The following is a 24,250-nucleotide window of genomic DNA, read 5'->3' as shown; positions in this document are numbered from 1 at the left end:
AGAAATGAGACGTCAGGCTTCCTCCTATACCAACCTTCGAACATCGTCATGACCTTCAAGCTCTTCGTCGATGCGTGGTTGAGAATGAACATTGTCATGCTCACTGCCTACGCCTAGAACTCCACCAGCATGCACTTCGCCTTCATCATGCTGCACGCCATGCTGACGATAGTCTGGTTCCAATGCTCCACGACGTCATTCTGTTGCGGCGAGTATGGGCATGGTCAAATGGCGCGCTACGCCACGATCAGCGCAATACTCCACGAATTCTACTGAGGTGAACTCGCCACCACGGTCCGTCCTTTGCACACGCAGCTTCTTCCTAGACTTCGCCTCTGCTTAAGCCCGAAAAGCCTTGATCGCCGCCGCCTCGTCCTTGCTCGCTAGGAGCTGTACCCACATGAACCGTCTGCAATCATCGACAAGTCGACAAGTAGCAGGAAGTACCGCCATCCTCCATGCGTAGCTAGAGTGATTGGCCCACAGAGATCGTCGTGGACGAGCTCTAGTGCATCGTCGATGCGGTACTTGGCCGCCTTGGGGAAAGACAGCCTCCTCTGCTTGCTTGCCAGGCAACTGTTACACAGCTCACCGGTGTACTTGATGTGCGGCAGCTCGCACACCATCTTCTCTAACTTTCCAAGCGCATCGAAGCTTGTGTCCGAACCGAGCGTGCCATAGCCATGGCTCCTCGTTCTGCCATGCCTCCAAGCAAACTGGCTACATGATCTTCAAATCCAACATGTACAGCTGGTTTCTAGAACGCTATACCTTGGTGAGAAGATGACACTCGGTCACGAATGCGCAGATCATCACTGTTGATGAAGGCCTCACACCCACGCTCGTCCAACTGCCCAATGCTGACAATGCTCAATCAGAGCTTCGGGATGTAGTACACATCCATCTACGCGCGGTGCTTCCCGTTCTGACACTGGAAGATGATGGTACCAAGGCCACGGATGTCCAACGACAAACCGTTGTAGAACTTCACGGAGCTAAGAACACTACCATCCAGCTCCGAGAACGCGCCCTTGTTGCCGGTCATGTGGTTGCTAGCCAAGTACCACCTCTGCTCTGCGCCGTTGCCCTCGCTTCCGATATGGACTTGGGCACGCGACTTGTCGAGGAGGATGCTCTGCTTCACCTTCCTCTACTCCGTAGCCCTCAGCCCCTCCCTCGACACCAGCTCATCGGCGTCGTTCAGTGCACAGAACTGCACCGTCAGGAGCGTGGGCTCCTCGTCGTCCACCTGCACGAGGTGCGCCTGCTCCTCCTTGGGATTCTTACAATCCCCGGCTCAATGCCCAGTCTTCCCGCACCATCAACAAGTATCCGTGTCGATCAAACGCAACGTGTCGTCACCGTCCTTCTTTTGCGGGGTCTTGTCGCGACACTTCTCATCACCACCGTGGCTGGAGGAGCCTTCCCCGAACCGCCGCTCGTGCATGCAAGCCGCCCACTCCTCTGTCAGCAGCAATTTGCCACCGATGATCGTTCTCACTGTCTCGGTCCTCGACCGCCATCAGGCGCCTTGTCACATCCTTGAGAGAGAGGGTGGACAGGTCGATCAGCGTCTCTATCGAGAGGGCGATCTGCGGATACCTGGTGGCCACCACCTGTAGGTACTTGGCGTCCGCTTCATCGTCGATGATGGTGACGCCAAGCACCACCAGCTGGCTAATGAGAGACTACAGCCTGAGGGCGAAGTCTTCCACTGCCTCGCCATCACAAAACGCCATCGCCTCGTACTCCCGCTGCAACTGTTGCGCCTTCACCTTCTTTGACGATCCGAGCCGACGCGCATGGCCTTAAGGGTGTCCCAGGCAGCATTGGCAAAGCCTTGGTCCCCTATGGCTCCACATACTCGTGAGGCACGGCGGACAGGATCGCCTCCATTGCCGCGCAATCCTCTTCTTCGTCCTCGGTACCATCCTCGATGGCTCGCTACAGCTTCCTCACCCGCAGCATCACCTTCGTTTGCTTGGAGGACTCAAAAGTTGCCTAGCCAGGAAAAAATCCCAGGTGTTAGATTTCATTGGCCTGGGGTCTAGATCTTTGCTTGGCTTCCCAACTGCCTAGTAGGCACCAAGCAAACAAGCCCCTAGTCTCTCTCCAAGCCGACTCTGCCTAGCTATCTTCCTGGTGGTGTTTACCGCTATGATCTAGGGTCATAACAATTTCTACCAAAACAAAACATATACTCCAGTTGTATAATGAAGCTGAGCTAGCTCAATTGGTCGAGGGTGTGGGTGTATGCCTAGACCACCCAGGTTCAAGTCCTCATCGAGGCAAATTTGGGTGCCTATTTTCCTCTTAATAAAATGTCTCCTAGTTCCTCTTAGGTTGATCAAGTTTTTTTATATATATACTCCAGTTATATCCAGCGTATTTGACATGCACCCACCTAACACCAAGTTCCTATGTTTTGCGTGTTTGACATGCGCACGCCTAACACCAAGTTCCCATGGCTCAAAACAGCAGACTCAAGTTCTATCCTGCATCACTTGAAGACTTCCAGTTGATTGGTACCCTACATTCAGCTCCCAGCATCTCCCCAAGGTTGGAAGTTCAATGAACTTGGTGTTTGTGGTTAGCTTTGCCAAATCTCTATTTTCATGATTACTTCATTGTTTTTGAGTTGTGTATAGATCTACTCTGCTATTAATACAATGCATTCTCATACAAACCTCAAAGTAACAAATGATATGTATAAGATTGGATGACTTGAGGATGAGGGGAATTGAATTTAACGGAAACAAGTACCATACAAACAAGATGTCCAAAATTTGCTAGTTGCGGGCCTGGTGTTCTATGCAAATGATTAAATCTTAAGTTTTGGACCAACGAGGCAACTGATTGACTGCTCTGTACATAATAGTAAAGCCAATGCTTTCAACTTGACAATTGTCTATTTCTTGAAGAGCAAACCGTAGAAGTATTCCTTTGTATCTTTATATAACACCCTGTCAAGAATTGACTCTTTGCACTGTACTAACTTTGCATAAAGGGGTTAACAGGAGCTGAGATATTGGAGCCAAGAGGCACTGCCTGCTAGCATTACTTGTTTTGAATTTCCAATGTAGGGGTAGCCCACTACTACACATGATCTGGGTCACAAGAACCACTTCAAAGAGGCTGGTGTTAAGTTCATTTTAGGCATGCCATCATCAGCGATCCAAAATAGTGTACTCCATCCATCCCAGAATTAGCTATTTATAACTCACGCCCTATTCGGTTGGCTTATAAACCGTACTTTTTCAGCCAACGAACGATATTTTTCTCTCACAACAAATCAGCCAACAGTACTTTCAGCCATGACTTATCAGCCAAACGAACAGGACGTCAAACTTTGTCCCAAAATACATACATATCTGAGTTCTGATGGGGTGGTTTCTCATAGGAAAAAGTCTACTTAACCCCCCACCTTTCATACATGGTCTACTTCACCTCCAACTATGAAACCGTCTGTTTTACCCCTTGAATTTTCCAAAACCATCTATTTTACCCCCCCCCGGGACGGTTTTTTGACAGCGGCTTGTTACAGTAACAGCGATTTACTACAGTAACGGTGGGCTTGCTACAGTAATGGCGGGTTTGAATTCCATTTTCATTTTCAATGAATCTTTGAAAAATCGCAGTAAATCATAGAAAAATCGTAAAATAAAAAATCTAATTTTGTTGGACTCCACATGAGTAGATCTACATAGTGAATATATAATACGGTATGCTTTAGTACAAATTTTTTACTGTAGCCTTACATTAATTGAAAAATCTAATTTTGTATGTAATTAATTGGAATAATTCATAGCTACAGCTTCTATGGTCCAATTGTGGTAAAATTTTTATAGTACGCTAATTATTGTATGCTTGAACTATAGTAAAAATTTTGTACTCATTGGACTATGTATAATTTAGTTATAGATAAATTCTAATTAATTACAGACAAAATTGGATTTTCCAATTAATCTAAAGCTAAAAAAAAATTTATAGTAAAGCATACCGTATTATATATTCACTGTGTAGATCTACTCATGTGGAGTCCAATAAAATTAGATTTTTCATTTTATGATTTTTCTATGATTTACTATGATTTTTCAAAAATTCACCGAAAATAAAAAAAAAAGAAAATTCAAAACTACCAGCACTGTAGCAAACCCACCGTTGCTATAGCAGATCCGCTGTTACTGTAGCAAATCCGCCGCTAAAAACCACCTAGAGGGTAAAATAGACGGTTTTAGAAAGTTCAGGGGTAAAACAGACGGTTTTATAGTTGGGGGTGAAGTAGACCAAGTATGAAAGGTGGAGGGGTTAAGTAGACTTTTTCCTTTCTCATAAATACCCCTCGCTTTGCCTTTTCCTTCTCAGCATGCAAACACAAATATGGCAGGCAGCACAAACAAATATGCAGGTTTCCTTGTTTCAACAAATATGCTAGGCAGCGCTGCCCACCAGATACATGGCTATCAGGCGCATGTAACTTGACCAAGATAATGAAGGGAAACTTAGACATTTAATCGCTTTCCTTAATCTGTCTGGAAAAGTCTAAAACTAGATATATTCTAGGACTGAGGGAGTAACATATAGCATCTGAAGCCAATGCTCAATGCACCAACAATATTGTTCATTCACAAAATTGATGAGAATTGTAAGATAATAGTATATAGCATGTCATACAGTCTCATAGTCCATCTATGAACTGGCATCTGTCTAAACCGGTCTAGGACAGGACTCTTTAGTATGAGTATATATGTGCGTACTGAGTGTCTGAGTCTACATTGTAATTAGGTTTTACTCTCCTCCTATCAACTTATCATTGAACGTACTTATGGAAAAGAAATTGTTTCATTGCAAAGAATCAGGTTATGAAGATTGTGTTATTTCATTTCATGGAAGGCCATCAGTAAAGGATGCCTGTACTCATGCTTTTCAACTTACCTCTAGTAGATCATCTGCCTGATTTGCAATGTCACTAAGATTTGCCCCAGGAATTTGGCACTTAAGACCTTTATCGTTCTTAAAAACACCTCCACCAGCAGCTACACGGCGCAACAATTCATGCCTGCTCTCTTTCTTTTCAGTCTGGCAAAGGAGTCCAACAACCTGGACCTGGTTTGTAAAATGCAACACCACCAGTCAGAAGACACAAACACGCCCACATCCATACACACATATAAGCAGATAACACTGGGCACTTGAAACAACACTTACATGTGGAGGACATTTCTTTGTCAGATGGTCTAGCACTGTCTGCTTAATTACCTCAAGAAGAGACTTACGCTGCCATCATAAGACAAGCATGTAAAGCATGTAGAATAAGCTAAGGGGAAATATGCATATAGCAGGATTTAGTAAGCACTCCAGTCTGACAACAATGTCTCGAAGCATACATGGATTTTATGGCTATCACATCAACACAGCAATCTGAAAGGTCCCTTTGACTTATGCATCTTCTAATTAATGTAACTAGTACTAACTTTAACATGAATAAATATAAACAACTTTGGACCCATTAGTAATAATATTTAATTTCTCTGTTACAGTTAAAGAAACATCGATATACCTTATTGGTATAAAAATATTTTTTTTGCGAGGTATAAAAAGATTTAGAATATGGCAAAGACAAAATACATAGCTGAATTATGCTATTTAATAAAGATAGGCAAATAAGTGGATGACTGTTAGATATGTATATATCTAGGGGTTTAATTGTAATTGTACTAAAGTCCTTGTGACTATATATATATATATGAAAGCCGCCACCAACCCAAGGGGTGTGAGATACTCTGCTATCTCTCTACATCGTACCAGAAGCCCGGGTTCCTTTCTGGCCGCTGCTCTAGCCCCTCCCACCACTCTTCCTCTGTCTGTGCACGCGGCCTCCTGCCCACGAACGGTCGTCCTCTCCTCGCGCCGCTGCTCCTCAATCATGCAACCACCTCCTCTCTCTCCTACGCGGACTTCTTCCCCCCCCCCCCCCCCCCGCCTCCCTGGTCCCACGAGCTATTTGTGCACGTCCATCTCCTGCGCGCGCTAACTTCTTCCCCCTCCCTGGCCCCACGAGTTGCTCGCACAACGCCATCTCATGCGCACGCTGACTCCTCCCCTCCCTAGTCCCACGCGCCCGCATCTCCCTCGCGCACGCGCGGCTCTGTTGTGCCCCATGCCCACATCTCCATCGCTCGCGCACGCGTGGCTGACGCGCGCGTGCCCCCTTCCCAACCGCTCCTTCCCTTCCGCTCTCCTCACGCGCCCGAGCATCACTCGTGAACGTGCGATCGTCTCTCCCGTGCGGGAATTGCGCCCTACCCTTCCCAAACGGAGCCCACGTAGGCCGAGCGCAACCAGTGCACCATCAACAATATAGTGAGCACTCTCCTTCTCCATTCTTCCATGCCTTCTGCCTACTAGGCCAAAGCTCACACCACAGCCACCTATCTTCTTCATCGCCGCCCATGCTCCGCCATACGCCATGAGATCCCCTTCTGTCGCCTCTACGGTCAGCAGCCTGACCTATCCCATCTTCATGTCTTCGTGTGCCTCTGCTACCCAAACCTTAGTGCCACTTCTGCACATAAGCTCGCTCCACGGTCCGTTGCCTGCGTATTCCTCGGCTACCGTTCTTCCCACAAAGGATATCGTTGCCTTGATCTCTCATCACGCCGCATCATCATTTCCCGCCATGTTGTGTTTGATGAGATGTTTCCCTTCTCCACTAACTCTGCAGGTCCGTCTACCCTAGCTTCGCTCGACTTCCTCATCGATGACAGCGACGCAGTCGCCCCACCCTTCACGGGTGCCACGCCCACTCAGCCCGGCAGGCGTGGCTAGCTCGTCTCCCCTGGACGACCCCACGGTGATTGTCTACGGTCCTCCCGCTCCACTTGCGCCGCCAACACTGCCCTCGCCGCATCACGGGGTCGTTTCAGATGCGTCTACATGCGGCGTGGTGCCCCACCATCACCGAACACTGCCGCCACGCTACCGGCACCTTTGGCGCCATCGGCGGTCATGTCTCTGGGTGTGCCACTAGCGCCCCCAGTGCACCATCTACGCCTCCTGTTGCTCCGGCAGCGGGACAGGCTGTGATGAGGTTGCAGACGGGCACCATCTGAGATCCGGCCGATCGACTACAGCAGTGCCTTCGTCTCCACCGCCATAGCCTCGCCCCTGCCTACCAACTACCGTAGTGCTCTGGCTGGGCCGCAATGGCATGCGGCCATGGCCAATGTGTATCGGCCACTCATCGATTTCGGGACCTGGCATCTCATTCCCCAGCCTCCTCGCGCCAATGTCGTCATCGGCAAGTGGATCCTGTTAGTCGCTGAATTCTCACTCTTGGTAGTAGGAGAATTCTTACTCTCATCGAGAGAGGATGACACTAGGAGTTGGGGCAATTTTCTTGTCTATTTCTCACACAAGCTCACACAAATGCCATACCAACCTGAGGGGTTGGGGTTACATATTTATAGGCTGCTAGCCAGCCAAGCATATGCCAAGATGCTAGTCTAAGATGCTAGTCTAAGATGCTAATATGCTGTCCTAGCTAAGATGCTGTCCTCTAGTCTAAGATGCTGTCCTCTAAGATGCTGTCCTCTAGTCTAAGATGCTGTCCTAAAAACAGAAAAAACAGCCACAAGGACCATGACCATGTGAGCATCATAGCCCCATAAAGACCAGCCACACATGAGACTTATCCATCATTCTCCCCCTAAGTCTTGTGCGTCGTCTTGTGGGAGAGTTGAACCATCCCGGTCCTGGAGCAGAGCTCAAGGAACTTGATCCTCCCAAGGGGCTTGGTGAGCAGGTCCGCAAGCTAGTCCTTGATGTTGATTTAGCTCGTCTTGATGCTCCCTTCCTCCAAATAGCCTCGGATGAAGTGGTACCTCACTCGGATGTGCTTGCTGCGTTCGTGGAACACGGGGTTCTTTGCTAGGGCCAGAGCAGACTTGCTTTCCACCCTGAGCTCCACCGCTCTAGTGTCTCTGCCGAGGAGATCACCAAGCAGTCGAGTGAGCCAGAGCGCCTGAGTCGAAGCGGTGGAGGCCGCTATGTACTCGGCCTCGTAGCTGGATAGGGCCACCACCTGCTGCTTGACCGACTGCCAGCTAACGAGGCACTTGCCGAGGAAGAAGAGGATCCCGCTCGTGCTCTTGCTGGTGTCGATGTCGCCGGCGTGGTCGCTGTCGCTGTACCCGATGAAGTGTGCCGCCCCAGGGCACCTCGGGTAGTAGAGGTTGATGAGGACATCCCTTCCATGGATACAACCACACCTGCTGCACAACAAGGTCCGATGACAAGAGCTCGAGCACGACAACTTAATTATCAGGTAAAGTCGTTCCTCGCTGTTCATACAAACTCGTCTCAGAATTGGATGCTACTAAATCATGGTGATGATTGTCTTATTCTTAGGAATGTTGGTCAAGACTCCATTGCCTCATGTTTAGACCCCATGATGAGGATGGAGTAGCCGAACAAGTGGGAATCATCATTAATGGGGCGCGCAGCTCATCTCAAGACAGCAGGGGACACTCCATCAAAAGTACCATAACTCCTTGATACGAGATCCAATGAAGCTGGTTTTTGACTTGTTGGAAAGAGCGCGTCGTCCTCTTTCACATGGGTCCAACCCCACTATCAGAATCTACCGAAGCTGTGCGCAGCAAGCCAAAGGACGCAGAGACCTACAGCTTGGGCTTGGGCCTTGTACTGACTACAGCCCTTTGAGGGACGCCTAGATTAGGGTTTCCCACTCCCCCTTGTGCTCTCCTCCTTATAAATAGAGCCAGCAGCCATCAGAATGAGGGTGGGTTTTGTTTAGATGCAAGATAGCTGCTGCTTCTTCCTTGTAAACGCGTATGTCGGCTAGACCACCCGATTTGCTTGTTTCAAGACCCCAACTTGTGATTCAGATTCAGCCTTTGGCTTAAATCCGTGAGTTATTTGCTTGTTCATCTTGTTCTTGCTTGTTCTCGGTTGCTTGCAGGTTCTTGGTGTTTTTGGCACGGCAAGAACATCACAATCGGAGCCGGTGTACCTGTTGTTAAGGCGCAGCAACCTTGTGGTCGTTGTAGTCGGACAGCCAACGTCGAATCCACCCCAAATCGAGTTTATCCACACTCACCAAAAGATCAGGAACAACCCCTAGTCCCATCATGTGGTAATCAGAGCAAGGTTCTTTGGTGAGTGATTTACCGTTCATTACTTTACCTATAGTCCAGAAATATAAAAATAGGATAGAACTAAAATTCCAAACACAAGTTTGAGCCTTGCTGATCTGCTTAGTTCTTTGCTTGTTGAGTTTGTGCTTTACATCGTGGTGTCAAGTGCTGGTTCTTAGGTTCTAATCCTTTAGAGTTTCGAGTTCTTGTCACGTTTTAGTCACCACACAATCCGCTGTTGCCTTTCCCCCCACTTCAGCCGCTGCAATCTCCACCAATACCACCACCACCACCACCAAAAGCACCGCTGCTCTCTCCACCTTTTCGCTGAAACCCTCACCACCATCACCTTCAGCCACGCCTACACAAACACTACCTTATGCACCTATCCTTTTGGTGCAAATCTGAGTACACTCAGTTCTGAAAATAAGAGAGTTCAAATTGCATATTTGTACTACTTGTTGCAATCCTTATCCCAAGTAAAAGAAAGTCTATGCTACTTGCTGCATTCTTGTTATAATCATATTGCAAAAGTTCAGTTTGTGCTACTTGTCGAAAAGAAAAGAAAAGAAAAGAAAAGAAAATAGAAAAGAAAAAGAAAGGAAAAGGAGGAAAGAAAGAAAGAAAGAAAGAAAAAAGAAGGGTTAAGTTGATGCTATTTACTCTCATCATTTCCATTGTTTGCTACTGTCCGGTGACAATATTTGTGTCTAGGCTCGCGTCTCTAGCACGGGTTAGCCTAGGACCAGCACGATACTATCTTTGAACACTTATTCAACTTGCATTGACTAACGTGGTTCCAGCTGTACCTTGATTTTTTTTAAGCCACCTACAGCTCCACAAATTATCTACAACATCACAGGGTTCTACTTGCTACTACTTGTGTTGTTCTTGTCGTCGCCAACACCATCTGCATAGCAAGGTAAGGATATGTAAGAACTCGGTTGCACATGCTGAGAGAATGAAAATTGTTGCCACCTAATTCAGTTAGTTGGTAGGACATATTTTCTTGTGATTCCCTTGCTACATACTAACCATGGCAGGAGAAGGTGAAAGGACCCCTCCACAATCACCTCGATCAAAAGCCTTGCTGCAACACTTTGAACACAAAGTGAAGCTCCATGCTGAACACCTTGATGAGGATGTTCGTGTCACCAATGAGCGCCTTGGTCAATTGGAGACGGCTCAGATTGAGACCAACACCAAGTTGGCTTCCTTGGAAGGCACTCTTGGTTCTGTTAATACATCTCTTGTAGGTGTCTTGGAGCGATTGGAGAGGATGGAACAGAATCACTGTGATGGTTTCAAACGACGCAATCACAACAACACCACCATGGGCAGTGCTGCTGGTCATGATGAAGAAGAATATACAGCGGACACTGAGCTTGATGAGGAGCTGAATGGTCATCGACGCATCGAACAACATCGCCGCCGCCATGAGACAGGTCCTCGCCGACCACGGCAAGAGGTACGTGCCGATGACTCATTTGGTAAGATTAAATTCACCATACCTGCTTTTGATGGGAGGTATAATCCTGATATGTACCTTAGTTGGGAATTAGCTGTTGATCAGAAATTTACTTGCCATGATTTCCCTGAGGACAAACGTGTTAGGGCTGCAACTAGTGAGTTTACTGACTTTGCCTCTGTTTGGTGGTCTGAATACCATCGTAAGAACCCAAATAACACACCAACTTGGGATGCTTTGAAACGGGTCATGCGGGCCAGATTTGTTCCTTCTTATTATGCCCGTGATCTTTTACATAAGTTGCAACAATTGAGGCAAGGATCCAAATCTGTAGAAGAGTACTATCAAGAGCTACAAATGGGTATGCTTCGTTGCGGGCTAGAGGAAAATGAGGATGGTGCCATAGCTAGATTTATGGGTGGGCTGAACCGGGAGATTCAGGACATTCTAGCTTATAAGGAATATAATTCTGTCAATCGTTTATTTCACCTTGCTTGTAAAGCTGAACGAGAAGTGCAGGGACGACGAGCTAGCATGAGGGCTAACATTCCTGTAGGTCGTGCTAGCCCGTGGACATTCTCCAATGCTGCTGCACCGTCAACGCGTGCACCCCCACAATCTTCCTCGACCATCAAGCCACGCTCCTCTACAACAAATTCTGTACCATGCCCAAGTGAACCAACTAGAGGAGCAATGGCTACATCTGCCAAGAGTTCATCCTCGGTGGTATCCACGGGGAGAACAAGGGATATTCAGTGCCTACGCTGCAAAGGATATGGCCACGTACGCAAGGACTGCCCAAGCACACGTGTGATGGTTGTGCGAGCTGATGGTGGGTATTCCTCTGCTAGTGATTTTGATGAAGAAACATATGCTTTGTTTGCTGCTAACAATGTAGCGAAAGGAGATGATTTCCAACAAGACGAAGAGCACATTGGGGCTGAAGCTGCTGAGCACTATGAGAGCCTCGTGGTGCAGCGGGTGCTAAGTGCCCAAATGGAGAGGGCTGAACAAAATCAGCGCCACACTTTGTTTCAAACCAAGTGTGTGATCAAGGAACGCTCTTGCCATGTGATCATAGATGGAGGAAGCTGCAACAACTTGACAAGTGCTGAAATGGTGGAGAAGCTTTCATTGAGCACAAAACCACACCCGCAGCCTTACTACATTCAGTGGCTTAACAGCAGCGGCAAGGTGAAGGTAACCCGATTGGTAAGGGTAGAGTTTGCCATTGGTTCTTATCATGATTCCATTGACTGCGATATTGTGCCTATGCAAGCATGCTCTATGTTGTTAGGTAGACCATGGCAGTTTGATAAAGATTCCTTGCACTCTGGTAAAACAAATCAATACTCTTTTGTGCATAATGACAAGAAGATTGTGTTGCACCCCATGTCCCCTGAGTCTATTCTAAGAGATGAACTTGCTAGATCTAGCAAACTTAAGAATCAGGTAGCTAGTGAAAATCAGATTGTCGCTAATGAACTTGAGAAACATAAGAAGAAGTCTAGCAAATCTGTTCATCATAATAAAAATGAGATCAAGCTGAAAGGCTCTTGTTACTTTGCCACCAAATCTGATTTGGATGAGATTGATGCTAGTACTACTGTTTGCTATGCTTTGGTTTGCAAAGAAACTTTATTTTCACTCGAAGATACATCTATTTCTTTGCCTCCTGCTGTCACTAATCTTTTGCAGGAGTATGCCGATGTTTTTCCAAAGGAGGTACCACCGGGGCTGCCACCAATTCGAGGGATTGAACACCAGATTGACCTCATCCCTGGGGCTTCCTTGCCTAATCGTGCGCCGTATAGGACCAACCCGGACGAGACAAAAGAGATTCAGAGACAAGTACAAGAATTGCTCAACAAAGGTTATGTGCGTGAGTCTCTTAGCCCTTGTGCCGTTCCCGTGCTTTTAGTTCCTAAGAAGGATGGATCATGGCGCATGTGTGTTGATTGTAGAGCGATAAACAACATCACAATTAGATATCGTCATCCTATTCCAAGGTTAGATGATATGCTTGATGAATTGAGTGGCTCAATTGTGTTCTCTAAAATTGATTTGCGTAGTGGTTACCACCAGATTCGTATGAAGCTAGGAGATGAATGGAAAACAGCGTTTAAAACTAAGTTTGGTTTATATGAATGGCTTGTCATGCCCTTTGGATTGACTAATGCACCCAGCACTTTAATGAGATTAATGAACGAGGTTTTACGCTCTTTTATTGGCAGATTTGTAGTGGTATACTTTGATGACATCTTGATATATAGTAGATCATTAGAGGAACATCTTGATCATTTGCGTGCCGTTTTCAATGCTCTACGGGATGCACACTTGTTTGGCAATCTTGAGAAGTGCACCTTTTGCACAGATCGAGTCTCTTTTCTTGGATATGTTGTGACACCGCAGGGAATCGAAGTTGATCAAGCCAAGGTTGAGGCCATACACAGCTGGCCTATTCCCTGCACGGTCACACAAGTACGGAGTTTTCTAGGACTTGCTGGTTTCTACCGTCGATTTGTGAAGGACTTCAGCACCATTGCAGCCTCGCTGCATGAACTCACCAAGGGTGCAACCTTCACTTGGGCTGCAGCCCAACAGGATGCTTTCAACACGCTCAAAGATAAGTTAACTCATGCACCGTTACTCCAACTTCCTGATTTCAACAAAACCTTTGAGCTTGAATGTGATGCCAGTGGAATTGGGTTGGGTGGTGTGCTGTTACAAGAGGGAAAACCTGTGGCGTATTTCAGTGAAAAGTGGAGTGGCCCTAGTTTGAACTATTCTACTTATGATAAGGAATTGCTTGCTCTAGTTCGGACTTTGGAAACATGGCAGCATTATTTGTGGCCCAAAGAGTTTGTCATACATTCTGATCATGAATCATTGAAACACATCCATAGTCAAGCAAAACTGAACCGTAGACATGCCAAGTGGGTTGAATTCATCGAGTCCTTTCCTTATGTCATCAAACACAAAAAGGGGAAGGAAAATATAATTGCTGATGCTTTGTCTAGACGTTACAACATGCTTTCACAACTTGACTTTAAAATCTTTGGTTTGGAAACTATTAAGGAACAATATGCACATGACAATGATTTCAAAGATGTATTGCTGAATTGCCAAGAGGGGAAAACATGGAACAGATTCGTCCTCACCGACGGGTTTGTCTTTAGAGCTAACAAGCTATGCATTCTAGCTAGCTCCGTGCGTTTGTTATTGTTGCAGGAAGTGCATGGAGGAGGACTCATGGGACATTTTGGTGTGAAAAAGACAGTGGACATCCTTGCTGGTCATTTCTTTTGGCCCAAGAAGAGGAGAGACGTGGAGAGGTTCGTTGCTCGCTGCACAACATGCCAGAAAGCTAAGTCACACCTTAATCCTCATGGTTTATACATGCCTCTTCCTATTCCAAGTGCACCATGGGAAGATATTTCAATGGACTTTGTTTTAGGACTGCCTAGAACAAAGAAGGGGAGGGATAGTGTGTTTGTTGTTGTGGACAGATTTTCTAAAATGGCACATTTCATACCATGTCATAAGAGCGATGATGCTACACATGTTGCTGATTTGTTCTTTCGTGAGATTGTTCGATTGCACGGTGTGCCTAACACCATTGTTTCTGATCGGGATGCAAAATTTCTTAGTCATTTTTGGAGAACTTTGTGGGCTAAGCTAGGGACTAAGCTTTTATTTTCCACTACTTGTCATCCCCAAACTGATGGACAAACTGAGGTTGTCAATAGAACATTATCTACTTTGCTTAGGGCTGTTTTGAAAAAGAACATAAAAATGTGGGAAGAGTGCTTGCCTCATGTTGAGTTTGCTTATAATCGTTCACAGCATTCTACCACTAAGAAAAGCCCTTTTGAGATAGTTTATGGGTTTGTGCCACGTGCTCCTATTGATTTGTTACCTCTTCCGACCTCGGAGCGAGTGAACTTTGATGCTAAACAACGTGCTGAACTGATCTTAAAATTGCATGAAACCACTAAAGAGAAAATAGAGTGCATGAATGCAAAGTATAAACTAGCTGGTAGCAAAGGGAAGAAACATGTCATTTTTGAACCTGGTGATCTAGTTTGGCTCCATTTGAGAAAAGATAGGTTCCCTGATTTGCGAAAGTCTAAGTTGCTGCCTAGAGCCGATGGTCCTTTTAAAGTGTTAGAAAGGATTAATGATAATGCGTACAAACTTGAGCTACCTGCAGCTTTTGGGGTTAGCCCCACATTTAACATTGCAGATTTGAAGCCATATTTGGGAGAAGAGGATGAACTAGAGTCGAGGACGACTCAAATGCAAGAAGGGGAGGATGATGAGGACATCCCTTCCATGGATACAACCACACCTGCTGCACAACAAGGTCCGATAACAAGAGCTCGAGCACGACAACTTAATTATCAGGTAAAGTCGTTCCTCGCTGTTCATACAAACTCGTCTCAAAATTGGATGCTACTAAATCATGGTGATGATTGTCTTATTCTTAGGAATGTTGGTCAAGACTCCATTGCCTCATATTTAGACCCCATGATGAGGATGGAGCAGCCGAACAAGTGGGAATCATCATTAATGGGGCGCGCAGCTCATCTCAAGACAGCAGGGGACACTCCATCAAAAGTACCATAACTCCTTGATACGAGATCCAATGAAGCTGGTTTTTGACTTGTTGGAAAGAGCGCGTCGTCCTCTTTCACATGGGTCCAACCCCACTATCAGAATCTACCGAAGCTGTGCGCAGCAAGCCAAAGGACGCAGAGACCTACAGCTTGGGCTTGGGCCTTGTACTGACTACAGCCCTTTGAGGGACGCCTAGATTAGGGTTTCCCACTCCCCCTTGTGCTCTCCTCCTTATAAATAGAGCCAGCAGCCATCAGAATGAGGGTGGGTTTTGTTTAGATGCAAGATAGCTGCTGCTTCTTCCTTGTAAACGCGTGTGTCGGCTAGACCACCCGATTTGCTTGTTTCAAGACCCCAACTTGTGATTCAGATTCAGCCTTTGGCTTAAATCCGTGAGTTATTTGCTTGTTCATCTTGTTCTTGCTTGTTCTCGGTTGCTTGCAGGTTCTTGGTATTCTTGGCACGGCAAGAACATCACAATCGGAGCCGGTGTACCTGTTGCTAAGGCGCAGCAACCTTGTGGTCGTTGTAGTCGGACAGCCAACGTCAAATCCACCCCAAATCGAGTTTATCCACACTCACCAAAAGATCAGGAACAACCCCTAGTCCCATCAGAGGTCGTGGTCGAGAGTCCCCGCAACGTAGCGGATGATCCTCTTCACAGCCTGCTGGTGCTTCGTCGTCGGTCGCTGCAAGAACCGACTAACGTAGCCGACGGAGAATGCCAAGTCCGGCCGTGTGTGGGCGAGGTAGCGAAGGCTCCCCACAAGACGCCGGTACTGCGTAGCGTCCACCTCCTTCGTCGTGCTGTCGCGGCTCAGCTTCAGCCTCTCCTCCATCGGAGTGAGAGCTGGGTTGCAGTCGGTGAGCCCAGCTAGCTAAACGACACGCTTAGCATAGGCAATCTGTTGAAGCGTGATCCCAGATTCATCCTGGTGTACCTTGATTCCCAGGTAGAAGGAGAGAGGCCCCAGGTCACTCATCTGGAAGGTGGCCTTCATCTCTTCCTTGAATGCCGCCACCTCCGCATCCTTGGTGCCGGTGATCACCAAGTCGTCGACGTAGACACCCACCAGCAGGGCATTACCTCCATTGCCCCGTCGGTAGATGGCCGCCTCGTGCGGGCTTTGCTTGAAGCCCATCCCCTTTAGCGTGGAATCCAGCTTGGCATTCCACGCCCTCAATGCCTGCCGCAAGCCATAGAGGGCCTTGCGCAGGCGGAGCACCTTGCCCTCCTTGCCGAGGATCGCAAATCCCGGCGGCTGGTGCACGTAGACCTCCTCCTTCAAGTCGCCGTTAAGGAACGCTGACTTGACGTCCATGTGATGAACACGCCAGCCCTCCTGGGCAGCTAGCGCAAGGAGGAGTCGCACGGACTCCATTCGTGCCACGGGAGCAAAGGCGTCGTCGAAGTCGACCCCCTCCTGCTGCACGAAACCTCATGCCACCAAGCGAGCCTTGTGCTTGACGATGGTGCCGGCTTCATCCCTCTTCAACTTGTACACCCACTTAAGGGTGATCGCGCGGTGACCATGAGGAAGGTCAGCAAGCTCCCAGGTGCGGTTCTTCTCAACCGCATCCATCTCCAACTACATCGCGGCGCGCCATGCCGCGTGTCTCTCGGCCTCTGCAAACGACCGAGGCTCGCCGTCGTCACACGCAAGGTGCAACTGCGCCTCTAGGTTGTGAGGCACCGGTCCCGGCACCGGCTGGTCGCCGAGAAGGTTCTCCACCGTACGGTACCGCAATGGCTCGCCATCGTGGTACGCGTCGACGCGCTCCTCGTCGTGAGAGAGCGGAGTAGCGAGCTCAACCGAGCCGTGCTCGACACGAGCTGGTGGTGGAGTAGACGTGCCCGGAGTGGTGCCTGTCGGTGCTGGAGTGCATGGCGTTGCCGGCTATGGTGGAGCCGGCGAAGAGCTCATCGCAGCCGAGGTCCTGGCTGGAGAGCGTGGTGCTGTCGGAGTAGCAGGTGCCGGGGTCAGTGGAGGCTCGGAGACTGGGGTAGATGCGCTCGCCGAAGAACTGCCTACTCCCCCAGCTCCCTCGAAGTGGACGTACTCAACAGTGAAGTTGTCGTACGTCGGAGCCGAGCCGTCGTCCACTGCCTTGTCCCACGCCCATCCTCGCCCTTCGTCGAACACAACGTCGCGCGCCATGCGCACACGCTGTGTCTTTGGGTCGAGGATGCGGTAGGCCTTCGAGCCCTCCGCGTAGCCGATGAACACTCCCGGAGTGCTCCTGTCGTCGAGCTTGCTGATGTGGCCAAGCTCCTTGGCGAACGCGAGGCAGCCGAAGACCCGCAAGTGGGAGACCGCCGGCTTGCGCCCATGCCAAGCCTCGTACGGCGTCCTACCGTCGAGCGCCTTGGTAGGCGAGCGGTTGAGGATGTAGACGGTCGTCACCACCGCCTCTCCCCAGAAGACAGCCGGCATCCCCCTCTGCTTGAGAAGGGCCCGAGCCATCCCCACAACCGTCTGGTTGCGCCGCTCGACGACGCCGTTCTGCTGCGGGCTGTACGGTGCGGAGTAGTGGCGCTGAATGCCCTCGTCAGCGCAGTACGACGCGAATTCAGCCGCCGTGAATTCGCCGCCGTTGTCGGTGCGCAGCACGCGCAGCTTGCGGCCGCACTCCGCCTCCGCAGCAGCCTGCGCGCGTCTGATGGCGTCCGCAGCCTCTCCCTTGCTGCCGAGGACCATCACCCACATGTAGCGGGAGAAGTCGTCGACGAGCAGCAGGAAGTAGCGTCGTCCTCCCGGTGTGGCCGGTGTCACCGGGCCACACAAGTCCCCGTGCACGAGCTCGAGCCTCTCCTTGGCTCGAAAGCTCACCCACTGGGGAAAAGGGAGTCGCCTCTGCTTCGTCAACACGCAGACATCGCAGAGCTGCTCCACATGGTCGAGGCACGGTAGGCCTCGCACCATCTCCGTGGCACTAAGCTGCTTCAGGGCCTCAAAGTGAAGGTGCCCGAAACGCTCGTGCCACTGCCACGCCTCGTCGTCCTGACGAGCAGCGAGACAGAGGGGTTGTGCCACCTGCACGTTAAGGACGTAGAGTCGATTTGTGCTTCTGGATACCTTGGCAAGAAGGCGACGACGACGATCCCAAATCCTCATGACTCCGTCCTCAACCACCATGCGCGAACCGTTCTCATCCAGCTGTCCCAAGCTGATGATGGAGTTCCTCAACACGGGGATGTAGTAGACTCCGGTGAGCAGCCTGTGCTCACCAGACACGGCGGTGAAGATGATGGAGCCGACGCCCTTGATCTCCACGCCGGAGGCATCCCCAAACTTGACGGAGCCTCGGACGCTAGAGTCAAGCTCGGTGAAGAACTCCCGTCGACCGGTCATGTGATGGGTGGCGCCGGTGTCGAGGCACCACCTGTCAGTCTTGTCGTTGCCGGAGCTGTCGCCGAGGAGGGCGTGTGCTTTTGGCTCGTCAAGGTGGAGGAGAGCCGCTGCGGCCGGTGCCGCTGGAGGTAGCTCAATGCTGGCATGTGCCATGAACAGAGCCGGCTCCTCCTCCGCCTGTGCGACGTGGGCCTGGCCGCGTCGTGGCTGTCGACAGTCCTTGGCCCAATGGCCAAGCTGGCCGTAGTTGCGGCAGGCGTCGTCTCGTGCCGGCTTGTGCCTGCCAGCGGCGCCGCCCTGGGCGCCTCCGCGGGCATCACCCTCGGCACGTCCTTGCGCCCCGGCCTGGGCGTCTCTGTGCGCCTTGCGTGGCTTGCCATGCTTGCGGCCGCCTATCGCGGAAGAAGGCTCCCCCTTCCTCCGGTCACCTTGGCTGGCAAGCCACTGCTCCCGAGTGAGGAGGAGCTTCCCGCTAGTGGTGATGGGCTCCGAGAGGGACTGTGGCTCATCGCTGTCGACGACCTTGAGGCGACCTATCGCCTCCTCGATCGACATCGTGGAGAGATCCAGCAGAGACTCGATCGAGCGAGCCATCTGCTTGTACTTCTTGGGGACGCAGCGGAAGAGCTTTTCGACAGCTCTCTCCTCACCGTAAGTGTCGTCGCCGAACTGCACCATCTTCTGCAACAGAGTGTTGAGACGGAGAGCAAAGTCATTAACGTCCTCACCTGGCTTGAAGGCCAGGTTCTCCCACTGCTTGCGAAGTGCCTGCAGTGTGGACTTGCGGGCGCGGTCGCTGCCGATGCGTGCCGCAGTGATGGCGTCCCAAGCCTCCTTGGCAGTCCGTTTGCTGGTAAGCGAGAACTGCATCTCGGGCGGGACTGCAGCGATGAGAGCATCCAGCGCCCGTCGATCTAGGTCGTAGTCAACGTCACCATACCGGACTGCCTCCCACATGTGCCGCACCTGGAGCTTTACCCTCATCACCGCAGCCCACTCGACGTAGTTGGTCTTGGTGAGGGTAGGCCACCCACCGCCAGGACCAACGTCCCTGACAACAGCCTGGAGCCCGTGGTAACCACGGTACCGATCCGGGGAGAGAGAGCCACGCTGCCTGTGAAGGCCGCGCTCTCCATTGACCCGTCGGTACCGATCCGGGGAGAGAGAGCCACGCTGCCAGTGAAGGCCGCGCTCTCCATCGACCCGTCCGCCACCGTTGCCGTGCGCGCCTCCTCCAGGAGCGCCGCCGCCGTGCGCGCCTCCTCTAGGAGCGCCACCGGCGCGTCCGCGCCTGTCTGGGCTGCCGTCGCACTTGTGGGCGTGCGCGGCTGCTCCAGGAGCGCCACCGCCGTGCGCGCCTCCTCCAGGAGCGCCGCCGGCGCGTCCGCGCCTATCTGGGCTACCGCCACGCTCGTGGACGTGCGCAGCTACCCACTGCGCCGCCCGCGCTCGCGCTGCCTCCCTCCCTAGCAGCTCGAGGTCCGCGTCGGCGGTGTCGTCAGTGGAAATGGAGCTGCCGATGCTGCCGCACAGAGCCTCGACCTCCGCTGCCGCCGCACGCGCTGCATTCGCCGCCGCCGCTGCCTCCGCCTCCGCTCTGGCTGCTGCCAGCTCCGCCGCTGCCAGCCTCGACGCCCTTGCCGCCGCCGCAGCGGTCTCTGCCGCCGCTCGCTCGCGTTCCTCTGCCGCGGCAAGTTCGGCCTCCTGCCGACGCCGCGTGCTCGAGGCGACCGAGCGTTGAGACTGCCCTGCGGACATGACGCGCTACCGGGGGGCTGCTACGTGGGAAGAGGGCTGCTTCAGACGAGCTAGGAGAGGAGTGAACAGGAGCGGCCGGAGGAGCTGCTGCTGCCAACAGCTGGGGCTGTTGTGGGGCTGGGAGAGAAGATGAGCAAGAGATGCTCAGGCTACAGGATAATACGGCTCTGATACCAGTTGTTAGTCGCTGAATTCTCACTCTTGGTAGTAGGAGAATTCTTACTCTCATCGAGAGAGGATGACACTAGGAGTTGGGGCAATTTTCTTGTCTATTTCTCACACAAATGCCATACCAACCTGAGGGGTTGGAATTACATATTTATAGGCTGCTAGCCAGCCAAGCATATGCCAAGATGCTAGTCTAAGATGCTAATATGCTGTCCTAGCTAAGATGCTGTCCTCTAGTCTAAGATGTTGTCCTCTAAGATGCTGTCCTCTAGTCTAAGATGCTGTCCTAAAAACAGAAAAACTGCCACAAGGACCATGACCATGTGAGCATCATAGCCCCACAAAGACCAGCCACACATGAGACTTATCCATCAGATCCAATAACTACCACGCCAACAGGTCGCTCGCCCGCCATAAGGCTCGCTGGGTCGTTTGCAGTTTCTCCCAGCAGCACGGCATGGACTACGATGAGACATTCAGCCCGGTTGTCAAACCGGCCATGATCCGCGTCGTCCTGAGCATCGTTGCCTCGCAGTCATGGCTAATTCACCAACTTGACATCAAGAATGTCTTTCTCCATGGCAGTCTTGAAGAGATCGTCTACTGCCAGCAGCCTCCTGGCTTTGTCAATCCCTCTGCACCTAATCATGTCTGTTTGTTGTAGAAGTCCTCTACAGCCTGAAGCAAGCTCCCCGCGCGTGGCACCAGCGGTTTGCCATATCTTTGCCAACTCGACTTCATGCCATCCGCAAGTGATGCGTCTCTCTTTATTTATAAAGATCGAGACAAAATCGCCTACTTGTTGCTCTACGTCGACGACATCGTCCTCATGGCCTCCTCACTTTGCCTATGTCACATCAACGCGCGCCTCAGCTCGGAGTTCGCGATGACTGACCTAGGCGCGCTCCATCACTTCCTCGGCATCTCCGTCACACGCTACACTGACGGATTGTTCCTCTTGCAGCGCCAGTATGCTATTGAGCTTCTCCAGCGTGCTACCATGTCCGAGTGCCATCCCACCGCGACGCCTGTGGACTCCAAGTCCAAGCTCTCAGCTACAGATGCTGCCCCAGTCGTCGACCCATACGAGTATGATAGCCTCACCGGGGTGCTACAGTACCTTATTGCACGACCTGGCCTATGTGGTCTAGAAGGTGTGCCTCTTCATGCACGACCCCCGAGAGCCACGTCAAGGGCACTCTTTCTGCTGGTCTACACATTGGCACTGGTCCTGTCCAGTCTCTCACATCAGATGCGGACTAGGCAGGGTGCCCCGACTCCCGCTGCTCCACATCGAGCTACTGCATCTACCTCGGCGACAACTTGGTGTCATGGTCGTCCAAGCGTCAGACCACTGTCTCTCGCTCTATTGCTAAAGCAGAGTACCGTGCCGTCTCCCATGCCTTCGCCGAGTGCTGCTAGTTGCACCAACTTCTCCGAGAGCTCCATCTACCGCTACTCTCCACCACGGTTGTCTTCTGTGACAACGTATACATGACAGCTAACCCCACTCATCACTGCCGGACCAAGCACATCGAGATCGACATTCACTTCGTCCGCGAGAAGGTCACGCTTGGTGAAGTTCATGTTCTCCATGTGTCGTCCTCACATCAGTTCGCAAATATCATGACTAAGGGCCTGCCTGTACAGTTATTTATTGATTTTCGGTCTAGTCTATGCATCTGTGAACCTTTCGCTACTACGGCGGGGGTGTTAGATATGTATATGTTTAGGGATTTAATTGTAATTGTACTGAAGTCCTTGTGACTATATATATATGAAAGCCCAACCCAAGGGGTGTGAGGTGTTCTGCTATCTCTCTACAATGACGCCTAGTGAAGAATAAATAATTTGTTGCAAACAAGTACTTTGGCTGAGTTAGGCAATGACTATTAAGTACCTCATCATCTGCGTCCTTCTGTGCAACTCTTCCCAATAACTCCCTGTGCCACCAGCTCCAGAGCAACCGGCTCAAATGCACCATCCATCTCCATGTCCACCATCTACAAACACCAACGACCAACCACATACAAGAACAATATCAATAATACAATTATAAGGTATAACCATTTAGTCAGACCACATGAATAGCAGTTATATTCTGCAACTACATGAGATTAACACTTCAGCACATTCGGCATTCAAGACTCCCCCCATAATAGTTCTTGGACAATTTTAGTGCGAATTATAATCTAGGACAAACTAATAAGCCGAGAAAGAAAATGGAGGATAAATTGACTGTAGCAATGGGCTAAGCTTTCACAACTCTTTGCCAATTAGTCCAGGAGGACCAAACTCCATTAGCATACTACCTGGCCACGAAACAAACTAGTGGAACAGTTAATTGCGGAACAGCTTAACCTTTTTGTAATATAAATAACGACCTAATAAGATTGGAAATCCGAGAAACTACGCAATTCTATGAAGTACTGTGTTCATTTCATAAATTCATACTAGTAATGGCCGTCAGTGATTCAGTGAAGAAACGGTGGTAGGGCATCCTGACCAGCGTGAGCATCTCCTGCGGCACGGAGGCGACCTGCTCCCCGCCGCGGAGGAGGGCGTCGCACTCGGCGGGGTCCCACTTGCTAGGGTCGTCTCCGAGGGAGGCCGGTGAGGCGATGGGGAGGGGCACTTTGGGCGCCGCTGCGTGGCATGTGAGGGTGCAGCGGGAGGGGACCCGTGGAGTTAGTTGGGATGAGGGCCTCCATGGGAAGGCGACGACGGCACAGGCAAGCGACAGGTCAGGGGACAGAAACATGGACTCTTGGAAATGAAGGGGCCGTTTGGTAGCCCTCCCGGAACGGCTCCGGGAGCTGTTTTACGGCTCCAACTACCAAACGGGTCCAAGGACAGCAGCTCCACGGCAGAAGTCCCGTAAATTGCGCTGAGAGCGGAGACGAGGGATGGAGCTCAAAAATCGAGCTTCCCTCGGCTCCCTGTCAGATGCGTGGGCTCTGGGCGAGTTTGCCCTCGGCGTGAGCACGAGCCCACGGGTGTGGTCATCCGAGGAGCTGCGAAGGGCGGGGAGATGTGGGGGTGGGCGGAGAGCGGCCAAGGCTCGGGGAGGTGGAGGTGGCGGCGCGGGCGGGGAGATGCGGGGGCAGGGCGACGGCGCGACCGTGGAGGCGCAAGGTGCCGTGGCCGCGGTGCGGCATGTCGCGAGGAAGCGGATGCGGTGTCGCGGGGAAGATGAACAGGGTGTGCGAGATATCCGTGTGCGGTGGTGCGTGCTGCGTGCATTTGTGATAACCGGTACGGTGTCCGTGCTAACGTAACGTTTGCATTTCAGGATACCCATGAAAATAACCCGAGGGCGATATTTTTTTCCCCTGAAAACAATCTAAGTGAAAGGAAGCTGAGTGCAGCACCAATTTTTCTCGTGTAAAAGAACACAATTGCGAGGTTGCAGTTAAACAATTAGGACAGCTTTCCTGACATCGCGAACCATTAGTTTTTGTGGCATGATGGATGATTTTAGAGTAGAATAACAAGGAATCACGTCACAGACATACATATGCATATGTCCCAAGAACACGTCAAAACTATACTAAACATTTGACGACTTATGATAATTCCCAGCAACTATTTCAGCCTTTAACATAGTCTGCCAGTTATCTCAGATATCTTCTATTGATTCCGTCGATGGAGACAAAGACCAAGCTTATTTGTTGTGACTCGTCTTCTGTATGGTTCTCAGAGCTACAGGCAAATGGACATACGGC

At 50.6% G+C, this 24,250-nt stretch overlaps 2 protein-coding genes across 4 annotated transcripts in view; one reads left to right on the top strand and one right to left on the bottom strand.

Annotated features, from left to right (window-relative positions):
- The window catches only part of LOC136484843 (protein PEP-RELATED DEVELOPMENT ARRESTED 1 homolog, chloroplastic-like), a 29,971-nt gene extending 6,244 nt beyond the window's left edge, over positions 1-23,727 (bottom strand). The window contains exons 1-6 of one of the 3 annotated variants that reach the window (XM_066481808.1): positions 23,032-23,727; positions 22,453-22,528; positions 21,085-21,158; positions 16,524-16,526; positions 5,209-5,277; positions 4,936-5,106 (exon numbers count right to left, since the gene is read on the bottom strand). In XM_066481808.1, the coding sequence (XP_066337905.1) occupies positions 4,936-5,106; positions 5,209-5,277; positions 16,524-16,526; positions 21,085-21,158; positions 22,453-22,528; positions 23,032-23,286 (648 nt within the window). In that variant the 5' untranslated portion in view covers positions 23,287-23,727. Of the gene's footprint in view, positions 1-4,935; positions 5,107-5,208; positions 5,619-16,523; positions 16,527-21,084; positions 21,159-22,452; positions 22,529-23,031 lie in introns of those variants that run through there. The other 2 variants (XR_010766230.1, XR_010766229.1) reach the window with 2 other exon arrangements.
- Positions 10,195-15,027, top strand: LOC136487206 (uncharacterized; the record flags this gene model as incomplete). The annotated part of the gene is made up of 2 exons (XM_066484328.1): positions 10,195-12,477; positions 14,941-15,027. Coding segments are annotated over exons 1-2 (2,370 nt in total), but the record flags the coding sequence as incomplete, so codon positions are not given.
- Positions 23,728-24,250: the final 523 nt, after the last annotated feature.

Source organism: Miscanthus floridulus, chromosome 10 (genome assembly GCF_019320115.1).
Source record: "Miscanthus floridulus cultivar M001 chromosome 10, ASM1932011v1, whole genome shotgun sequence".
NCBI classification, from domain to species: Eukaryota; Viridiplantae; Streptophyta; class Magnoliopsida; order Poales; family Poaceae; genus Miscanthus; species Miscanthus floridulus.
This window is presented reverse-complemented; position numbering and strand designations above follow the sequence as displayed.